The 11,211-nt window shown below is 40.5% G+C and overlaps 1 protein-coding gene and 1 long non-coding RNA gene across 5 annotated transcripts in view; one reads left to right on the top strand and one right to left on the bottom strand.

The window, feature by feature from the left end:
* The window catches only part of LOC309506814, a 360,589-nt gene that overhangs the window by 336,788 nt on the left and 12,590 nt on the right, over positions 1 to 11,211 (bottom strand). The gene's annotated exons all lie outside the window — the stretch shown is intronic.
* The window catches only part of amotl1 (angiomotin like 1), a 30,806-nt gene continuing 20,381 nt past the window's right edge, over positions 787 to 11,211 (top strand). The window contains exons 1-7 of one of the 4 annotated variants that reach the window (XM_082180620.1): positions 2,853 to 3,006; positions 3,284 to 3,430; positions 5,014 to 6,220; positions 6,603 to 6,924; positions 7,087 to 7,231; positions 7,384 to 7,464; positions 8,840 to 8,985. In XM_082180620.1, coding sequence (XP_082036746.1) covers positions 5,079 to 6,220; positions 6,603 to 6,924; positions 7,087 to 7,231; positions 7,384 to 7,464; positions 8,840 to 8,985 — 1,836 coding nt within the window. In that variant the 5' untranslated portion in view covers positions 2,853 to 3,006; positions 3,284 to 3,430; positions 5,014 to 5,078. Of the gene's footprint in view, positions 842 to 2,850; positions 3,007 to 3,283; positions 3,431 to 5,013; positions 6,221 to 6,602; positions 6,925 to 7,086; positions 7,232 to 7,383; positions 7,465 to 8,839; positions 8,986 to 11,211 lie in introns of those variants that run through there. The other 3 variants (XM_082180621.1, XM_082180619.1, XM_082180622.1) reach the window with 3 other exon arrangements.

Raw genomic sequence — 11,211 nt, 5'->3', positions numbered from 1 at the left:
GTATAATATACCGCTTATACAGTATAGGTACACATCATGGAAAGTCCCCATTAAACACGTTGTGAAGGCCAAATGTTTACAAATGTCAACATGAAACATGTCCAAAACTGACTTGTGAGGACATTTTAGTTATCAATCAGCCAAACCATGATTTGCTTTATATCTACTCATATCAAAAGGTCACTTTCATAAATCATTTTGATATGACAACCAATGTGAAAACAATGTGTGTGTATTTACAGGTATGACCACTAAAGTGGAGCGGGTAAACTATTGTTCCAATTAAACTTCAGTAAATGTGTCCAAGCTTAATTTCTGTATTTATTTTTTATATTTATATTTTATAATATTTATATTATATATACTTAAAGGATGTTTGAATCTCTGACATTTTTGTCTCTTTTCCTTTGTCTGTGTCTGTCTGTATTTATGTCTCAGATTTTTCAACCCACATCTGTTTCTCACACTCCCTTGTTCCCATTCCAAGGCCTTTGGAGTTTGCTGAACTAGCATGTCTGGGCAGAGCATGTGTGTAGAGGCTTGGACTAGCATGTCAAGACACATGCACTGAGGCTACATATTTTGTGCCATTTCAACATCATAAATGCTCACACACAAAACATGAATTTCTGAGTAGTTCCAGTCAAAAAACGTTTAACATTTTAAGGACAATTATCGAACACCCAAAGTAGCCTCTTTGTATTATAATAATAATAATTCATTACATTTATATAGCGCTTTTCTCGGCACTCAAAGCGCTTTACATGGAAGGGGGGACTTATTACTTATTGAACACACCAGCAGCAACAATACTAGAAGTAACAGAGGAGCAACTAAAGAGGTAGGACACCTTTTATAGAAGTTTTAAAAAGTGGCAGGAAAGATATGTGATCCAGTATCATCTTCTACTAGAGGAAAATACTTTTTAATTACTTTTTATGTGTGTTTTCCCCCATTTTCTTTTAGAACAACGTAGATGGCAAACATTGTCTTGAGAGTGCCTTACCTTGTGTAAAATAGTATTTGATTTTGCTTTATAAAAATGTTCATGATGCATAGATTTTTTTTACACACCTTCACATTTGTGGAATACTGTGTAGTATCTTTTCCGCTCGACAGATTCGACAGCCAATTCAGCTGCTTAAGGGTGTAATCTTTACACATACACACATATGCACAATGCTCAGTGTTTAGTATCTTTGACTGTTTGGATCTCTGCTTAATATGATTACTTGAAACTAAATATTTCGGTAACACTTTATAATAACTGCATGCTATGAAACATTAGCTAAGCATTAGTAAATAGTTAATTCATCATTTATAAAGCAGTAATAGTCAATGTGTTAATGAATGCTTTACTAACACGTAACACGTTGACAGACATCAATACATCACAACTACAAACACAAAAATGGTGAACCAACAACACAAACTGCTAAAAGTGAGCCAAAAATAAGTTCAGCAGCACAGATAAAACCAAGAAGTATATATAAAAAAACCTATACAGCATAACCTATTTATGCTACATTGCATGCTGGGTACCTTGGGTACATAGGCTATGTACTGTAGAAATTCAACATGATATTGTTTGTTTACAGTAATTTTTTGAGAGTGCAGTTAAATACAAGAGAAGTACTGTGAAATTACTGTGAAAGTAATGCAATTATTAACCTGGAATATACTGTAATTTCACACAATTGTTTTAAGTGAACTTGTTGACTGCACATCTTAAGCACATAAAAACGTATATGTGTTTGTTGCATGAATTTAGTTGGTTTCAATATTACTGTACATTGAAGATCTGACATGATTTTCTCTCTCAAAAGACTTACATTTGTGAATTCTTGTTATACCCACTGTAAATACTATAGACAAAGATTATTTGATATATTGAAGCACAAGCTCTACTCTTCAGCACAATGGTGACCAACAAAACTCAGACAACAGAAACCCTTTAAATCCCAACAGAACGTTTAACACTAAAAGATCTCAGCAGAGGAGGGTTAAACAGCAAAAACAGTATACCATTATAGTAACAATAGTTACCATTAAGGTGATCAGCATTTGCTTTAATTGGTCTTTTGAGTTTTTAATTTTAATAATCATCATTAAATAATCAGGGTCACAGATCTCACACATTCCCAAGAGTAATCACTGATCAAAAGTGTTTTAGTTCATTAAATGCTTTTTAAATATTGTAGTTTAAACACTGATACTTTAATAAGATACTATTATCAGATACTTTTTTTGTGCACAACACATTTAGAACTACTACTAGGCCTATATTTAAACACACACAGACATCAAGAATCAGTGTATGAATCTCAACAACTGTGTCATGCTTCATGCTGAAATGCATTCTGGGAGCTACCATACTATAAAACTCATCCATGGTTCCCAGCATGCATTGCAGCATGAATCATGTCACGGTTGTTGAGATTCATACACTGATTCTTGATTTCTGTGTGCGTCTAAATATGGTAGAAGTTCCAAATGTTTTGTGCACAAAAAAAAGTATCTGATTACCACAACAGTGTTGAACCTCTTATTCTTTGCATAACAGTGTTTATACTGTAATATTTAAAATTAATATTGTATCATTTAAAAAAAAAAGAGAATGTTTTAATGTAGGGCAGATTAAACATATTGTCTAGACAATCTAATACAATGTTTGTATATATTCTAAGTGTTTCTGTTAAATAAATATTAATGAATATGACAATATATTATTTATTTTTTTTAATCTTTATTTAAAGATTCCCCCCGGGGAAATATAATGTGTACGCACGCACTTATATTCTTGACTGGCGCTAGGACCCAGGAACGCATGTTGACTAGCGGGTCGGGCACACACACATTCCTGCCATACCACAGTGAATGGACATGATTGTTGCAAGCCAGTCAAATGTGTTCAGCAGCAGCGCTTCGGTCAGCTCCAGAGAGTCCCTACTTACAAAAACTCTCCCCCGTTGACAGATTGAGTTATCCGTGTCAAGATCTCGCTGGGTAAATGCGAACATAAATTTGCTAGCTTATCTGCCTTGTTTTTCAAAGTTTACTCTGTGAATTCAATGTAGCGGATGATGTGATCAGTGTAACGTGATGCGTGACTCATGTTTACCAGCTCTCAGATGGAGTTTAGATATCTGCATGTGCCAAGCACTAGGATTTATCTATTTAATAATGCTTATTGATAATTATTTGTTTCAAATGCAATGGATTAGCTACTTAGTAAAGTCAACTTTTTCATTTTTCGTTTTGTTTTTTTTGTTTTGTTTTGTAGGTCTCACTGCATGGACATTAATTGAATATATGCTTCTAAATGTCTTGTAATGTTTCATGCGCCTGTCGGTAATGTGGACTGCGGTGGGGCTTTAGTTGGCTACGTAATGCTGAAGTTCATCTAGTGTTTCTATTTTTGGTTTCTGGGGTATGTTTCCCTCTTCATTCCTCCTGTCATTTCTTATATGTTGTCTTGTTAATTATTTATAGTATTTTTAATATATATATATATATTTTTTTTATACTATGAATCTACTGTAATAAATGCGCAGTTGTCAGGTATCTGATCTGATCCAAATTGATTCAGTTAAAATAAATGATATAATGATAATAAAACCAGTTCATAAATATGTTATATAAAGCACACTTTAGGTTACCTGACAAAACATAATCTTTTACATGATCACATTGTGCAATAAAGTAGGCTATGTGATTAGTTGCGTTTAACGAAGCAACAACTGAATGTCCTAGACCTGGCCTACATATAACGGTAACGATCTGTTTATTATAATCGCGCGATGCAGCGATGTCGCTTTAATGCGTAAGCTTTTGAAGTCAGGTGAATCTGATTGGCTTTCAATGGTTTCCTCCATCAGCTGGAAAAAAAATAGTTCTGAAAGTGATTGCAAAAATTTCGTTTTTCTGTGTTGTTATAGTCCCTATTCTCGTGGAATTATAAATAATCCAGGCTTTTATTCTGAATTAAGGAAAAGTATTAATATTAAATTAAAACATTTGAAAAGGCGTAACTTTTATTATAGAGTAGGCTCTTATTTGTACGTTTTTTTTTGTTAGAATACCTTACATGAAAGATAACAAAAACACATGACAGAATAAAAATTCTAGTGGCACAATCCAGAGTACCGGTATGTCCTTTGGGGCTTTAGGAGTTGTAATGTCCACAGAAGTGCTTATGGTTACAGACATCAAACATCCTTGTAGTTCCTCCTTATTCCTCCTGAATACAATGTGTTTGACATGTTGTGTCAGCCATCCATTATAATACAACAGTTCTGGTTCTCGAATTTGATTGGCTGAGCAGTGCTGATATATACAAAAGTCTTTTCACAGTTTGTCTATGTTTGTAAATAAGCTGTCAGTCTTTTCAGTCTTTGCAGTCTTTGCACTTTGCACAGTGATGGGGAGTTTTCAGTGACTCTTTCTCAAGATTATATCATTATGCCAGTAGGTGGAGAACTGTATTTATGAGTGAGCCATTGAATTGTTCACTCAACAGATTCGCTCAACAACACTAATTTATTGGTCCATAAAAAAAGAGAAGAAGAATAATGAATATAGCATACCCTTATAATAAATGCATATAACATATACTTATACTTATGCTCATGTATTATGTAAGCAGTTCAGCGCTAAACCTATGCTCATTTTATTTCAAGTGTTCATTGCTTCCAGTGTGAATGAATTGTTGAAATACACAGAAAATGTGTCCAATTGGCATTGTAATTACAGTTGCTGAAGTGAACATATAAAAAGGGTAAAGAAAAGTAAGATCCAAGGCAATAAAAAAAACATGCAGAACTATAGCCCAATTGCCAGGGCCTAGTCATGTCCATGTCTGTAAGCATGATATATATATATATATATATATATATATATATATATATATATATATATATATATATATATAATATAATATATAATATATATTTGTAATCATTCTTGATTTTGTATTAGTATTGGAATAATAATTTGTTCCTTCTCCTTTTGTAGATAACATTATCCAATTCATCGGTACGTATCCGTGCTATTTTTTGCCCACCCGTGCAGCAGCAGACATGCACAGTTCTGAGGAGAGTGCGTCTGGAACTGTGCTTCACAGGCTTATGCAAGAACATCTGCGATACGGAACAAGTGGAATTGGAGGAGGGGTAGAAAACGACAGTTCTCAGATGCTAAGCAACCCCACATCTACAGAGAACCTACTCCTTGAAAAGGAGGGTCAAGGAGCCCATTCATATCAGTTTATGCCCTTGCAGTTTCAATCACGACAGGAGCCTCAAGGCCAGGAACATCAAGTGGACAGCAGTTCCATGGAAAAGACTTGTGGTGTTAGCCCAGGTACTGGTCAAGCAGTCCAAGCAGCCCAGACTTTGTCCGGATTTGACACCTTAGAACTTCCGTCTTACGAGGAGGCTAAAATCCAGTCTCAGCTGTACAAAGGACAGCAAAGTCTGATGGACCCTCAGTCCCAAATCCCTGGCCACAACCAACAGACTGTTCAAAATCCAGACAACCTTTCAAACAATCTTCAACAAAATCAGAACCATGTCTTTCACAAGGAGGGCCATGCACACCAAAGTCAGCTCCAACACAATCAGGTTCAGCAGATACAGTCTTCAACAATGTCTGACAGTCCTGCAAGCTCACATTCCCATCTGCAATCATTTTCTAACACACACTCACTCTCTTCCCCTCCTTCACTTTCGTCCTCTTCCACTTCTCTCTCAGCAGTTCTTGTGGAGGGTCAAGCATGGGCCCAGCAAGGGGGAACTGGTAGTACATCTCCTGATGAAGGTCTGACAGAGTTGAAACAGGGTCATGTTCGCTCACTCAGTGAAAGGATCATGCAACTCAGTCTAAAATGCAATGGAGCTAAGCAAAGTGTGGGACCTTCCAATTCACCTTGCTCACGAGACACTTTTCCTTGTGGGTCTGATGATAATACAGCAGATTCCCTCTCACCAACTAGTAAGACCTCCATGAGCAACCTACAACTTCCACCACCACCCTTACCCTTACCTCAATGGAATTTGGATCAAAGAGGTCCTCCCCCAGAATATCCTTTTAAATTTAAGGTACAGACTATGCTTTCGCCCACATTACACTCCAACTCAGAATCTCTGGAACAGGGACACTTCTACAGTGATACTTTGAGAGCAGCCATGTTGGAGACAGTGCCACTTAGAAATATAGCAAGGTAATTGTAACAGACACGTAAAGGTGAATTGTGTCATTTCTGCGCCACTAGCAGCACCAATTGGAACTGCAAAAATTATGGTTTCCAAATTCCCCCAAACAGATTATTACAGGTAACCATTGGCTGAGCCAGACACTGACATGTTCGACCAATCAAACAAACAATGTTTTAAGGTGGCTCAGTGTTTATAATTTAAACCAGCATACCAGTTACTTATTTATAGTTGTCTCTGCATTAAACTAACTCACATCTATTTAACTTGTAAATGATAAACTGTTTTAACATTGGAAAATGTACACACTTCACCTATAAGTATTTATTATGAACAGGAGCTAACACATTATCTGTCTCACTTTTCAATCACTATCTCTTTGTATTTTAGACAGTGCCCTTTGTCTTCATCACAGCAACAAACACAGACCAGTCCCATGGCTTCTGAGACTTGTATCCTGCCCTCACAGGCTTCTCAGCAACAATATCAGGCTATATCCCTGTCTCAGTCCCTGGGATTTCCTCTAGCTCAGACTGGATCTGAGACCCAGGGACTGTCTTCTTGTGTGGCCCTTTTTGGACAGCCTTTCCCAGGGGAAACGTATGCCATGGTAAGCCATGCCAAGCAGATGCTGGAGATCCTAAAAGAAGAGAACCAAAGCCTTAGACAAGAACTTCTCAAGCAAAAGGAGAAGGCCAGCAAACTACAGCGGGTACTTATCTGTCTGACTCTCTATCTATCTATCTGTGCTGTGGTGATGAAAATATTTTTGGGATACTGTCCAGTATGATTTTAATACAGCACACTGACAGGAGGACACTGGCATTATTATATTACAGTGCAGCATTAATGGGAGTTTGTGCTGTATTTTCAGTTGGAGGTGGAAGTTGTGCACCTGTCAGAGGCACATGAGTGTTTAGTGAAGAGCACATCCAAACGGGATGCTTTGGAAAAAAACATGAGGAATAAACTAGAAGCAGAGATCAGGCGTCTTCATGATTTTAACAGAGACTTGAGAGGTGAGACAGTGCTCATGCTTTGATTAGAACTTGAGTTTTATTCAAAATTGTTGAACTTTGTAAGTATTTTATTGATGTGCTTGTCAATTTAGTTTATTTTAGCTGTTCTTGTGTCCTGTGACAAATAACATTTTCTCATATGTGTTTTTAAGAGCGTTTGGAAACAGCCAATCATCAGCTAGCCAGTCAGGAGCTGGAGGGCCAAGATGACGGACACTTGTATCTTTCACACAGTGAGATTTTACTGCTTTTTGTGCATCATTACACAATCATTATTTTTACACCATTTCTGTTTGCTTGGTCTTTTTCCCCCAAAAATATTGAATCTAATCAGGTTGTCTAACTGCTCAACCCAAATGAATGCTTGCTTCCCTCCCTTAACTTCCTGTGCCATTTCCTTGCTTGCTCTCTCTCTCTCTCTCTCTCTATCTCTCTCTTTGGGGAAAAAACTAAAATTACATAATTGAGCACGTGCATAAAAACTGAGTTCTTGCCTTACTCCGATTCCCTGGCAAGTATACAATAATATTTATGTTTTAAGAGGTTCAGAATTGGATTTGGCAGCAAATTTCAGGTTTGCATCATTTGAATGTTTGTCATATCAGATGATATATGCTTTGTAGGACTTTCTTTTTTTTAGCCAGTGGGTCTTGGTGTAAAATGACAGATGTGCCCTGATATGATCACAGGCAAGCATAGGTGTACCTCAAACTATAAGATTTCCACACAGTAGAGCAGTGCTAAAGCACAACTAGCCTGTTACACAAAGCTAGTTGAGTTTCAGAGTAGGTTTAGAGTTTGACATAACCATATAATTCAGTTATCTGCCAACTCAGGTTTTGATTCAGAGTTTATGATTAACTCTAGTTTCACAAAGGGCTAAAAAGAGAAATTATAGGAATATTAAAAGCTTTATGTTTTCTAAAGCTTATATGGATATACAAAAACCCCCTAAAAATATAAATCTAATAATAGCTGGTATAAAACTAAAAAAAAATGTCACTGTGAACTGCTTTAAAAGCTTTATGTTTTCTAAAGCTTATATGGATATACAAAAAAATAAAAAATAAAACTAATAATAGTTGGCATATAAAAAAATAAAAAGTCACTGTGAACTGCTTTAATTTGGAACAAGAGATACAGGGGAAGTGGCTTCATGACCGCATCAGATATATGTCACTCATAGCTGTTAGGTCCAGTTTTGGTTTGTGACCTCTACATGGCTAACCTGCTCCAGAGAAGGTTTTATACTGGGTAAGTTACCATGGTGAAGAACACTGCTAAAAACCAATCCACCTTCTTGAGCAAAAAAAAACAACAACTCAAGTTTTGCTCAAACTCAAACTTATGGGTAGCCACTGGGTAGCCACTGAAACTGGCTTTGTGTAATAGTCAACTAAAATAACAACTCTTCAAGTAATCTTCAATTTATGTTTTTAACAACAGATGACCATAGATAGGACAAAGTTTCACAGTTCACCTTTAAGCTGCAGTCAAAGAACATCAATCTATATGCAAACTAAATACACTAAATAGAGCACCGTATTCTACTAATTACACTGAAATGTTGAATTTTTTCTTCTTCCTTTTCTTCTTTTTTTTTCTCAGGAAGAGAAAGCCTGAAAGATCTAGAAAAATTAGAGATGGAGGCAGCTGTTCTCCGATCAGCCAATGAGGATCAGCGACGACACATTGACATCTTAGAGCAGGCTTTAAATAACGCTCAGAGCAAAGTCGTCAAACTAGAAGAAGAGGTGAGTCTGTGCACCCTGAATGAACATATTAAACAACATCTGAGGGATGAGCAGAGGCCAGGATCTTTGCAGTAGATTAATATAAACCAATAGATCCAATAGATGAAGAAAACGGAAGTACAGGAATAGAATGTCCAAAGCAAAGGAAGCACAGGAATGGAGATCCACACAATGTCAAAACAAGAGTCTTTGAATGTACAACAACATAACATGGAACATTACTCCCCCTACTGGTAGGCGCTTCCTGGAGCCATAAACAAAAACAACACCTTAATGGTGGGAGGAGATGATAATGATTAACAGTGGGTGGGAGGGTGGGAAGGTGGGCCAGGACCCCCAAGCAGAAGAGTACCATGGGGGAATGGATGGAGGAAGAGACCACAGAGGAGCCAGCAGAGGAAGAGACCACAGGGAAGCTGGCGGAGGAAGAGATCACAGAGAAGCTGGCAGAGGAAGAGACCACAAGGAAGCCGGCAGAGGAAGAGACCACGAGGAAGCCGGCAGAGGAAGAGAATGCAGGGACGCTGGAAGAGGTAGAGTCCGTAGGGAAGCCCGCTGAGGAAGAGTCCGCAGGGAAGTCAGCGGACTAAGAGACCACAGGGAAGCCGGCGGAGGAAGAGACCACAGTGAAGCCGGCGGAGGAAGAGACCACACCACAGTGAAGCCGGCGGAGGAAGAGACCACACCACAGGGAAGCCAGCGGAGGAAGAGACCACAGGGAAGCCGGCGGAGGAAGAGACCACAGGGAAGCCGGCGGAGGAAGAGACCGCAGGGAAGCCGGCAGAGGAAGAGACGACAGGGAAGCCGGCGGAGGAAAAGACCACAGGGAAGCCGGCAGAGGAAGAGACCGCATGGAAGCCGGCGGAGGAAGAGACCACAGGGAAGCCGGCGGAGGAAAAGACCACAGGAAAGCCATCAGAGGAAGAGACCACAGGAAAGCCATCAGAGGAAGAGACCACAGGAAAGCCATCAGAGGAAGAGACCACAGGAAAGCCATCAGAGGAAGAGACCACAGGAAAGTCATCAGAGGAAGAGACCACAGGAAAGCCATCAGAGGAAGAGACCACAGGAAAGCCATCAGAGGAAGAGACCACAGGAAAGCCATCAGAGGAAGAGACCACACCACAGGGAAGCCGGCGGAGGAAGAGACCACAAGGAAGCCGGCGGAGGAAAAGACCACAGGGAAGCCGGCGGAGGAAGAGACCACACCACAGGAAGCCATCAGAGGAAGAGACCACACCACAGGGAAGCCAGCGGAGGAAGAGACCACAGGGAAGCCGGCGGAGGAAAAGACCACAGGGTAGCTGGCAGAGGAAGAGACCGCATGGAAGCCGGCGGAGGAAGAGACCACAGGGAAGCCGGCGGAGGAAAAGACCACAGGAAAGCCATCAGAGGAAGAGACCACAGGAAAGCCATCAGAGGAAGAGACCACAGGAAAGCCATCAGAGGAAGAGACCACAGGAAAGCCATCAGAGGAAGAGACCACAGGAAAGCCATCAGAGGAAGAGACCACAGGAAAGCCATCAGAGGAAGAGACCACAGGAAAGCCATCAGAGGAAGAGACCACACCATAGGGAAGCTGGCGGAGGAAGAGACCACAAGGAAGCCGGCGGAGGAAAAGACCACAGGGAAGCCGGCGGAGGAAGAGACCACACCACAGGAAGCCATCAGAGGAAGAGACCACACCACAGGGAAGCCAGCGGAGGAAGAGACCACAGGGAAGCCGGCGGAGGAAAAGACCACAGGGTAGCCGGCAGAGGAAGAGACCACAGGGAAGCCGGCAGAGGAAAAGACCACAGGGAAGCTGGCAGAGGAAGAGACCACAGGGAAGCCGGCGGAGGAAAAGACCACAGGGAAGCTGGCAGAGGAAGAGACCGCAGGGAAATTGGCGGAGGAAAAGACCACAGGGAAGCTGGCAGAGGAAGAGACCGCAGGGAAATTGGCGGAGGAAGAGACCGCAGGTAAGCCGACGGAGGAAGAGACCGCAGGGAAGCCGGGGGAGGAAGAGACCGCAGGTAAGCCGACGGAGGAAGATACCACAGGGAAGCCGGCGGAGGAAGAGACCACAGGGAAGCCGCCGGAGGAAGAGACCGCAGGGAAGCCGGCGGAGGAAAAGACCACAGGGAAGCTGGCAGAGGAAGAGACCACAGGGAAGCTGGCAGAGGAAGAGACCACAGGGAAGCCAGTGAAGGGAGAGACCACAGGGAAGCTGGCGGAGGAAGAGAC

Source organism: Leuciscus leuciscus (assembly GCF_965113295.1).
Source record: "Leuciscus leuciscus genome assembly, chromosome: 9".
Classification (NCBI taxonomy): domain Eukaryota; kingdom Metazoa; phylum Chordata; class Actinopteri; order Cypriniformes; family Leuciscidae; genus Leuciscus; species Leuciscus leuciscus.
Note: the sequence above shows the minus strand (reverse complement) of the source record. Positions and strands in the feature narration are given on the sequence as shown.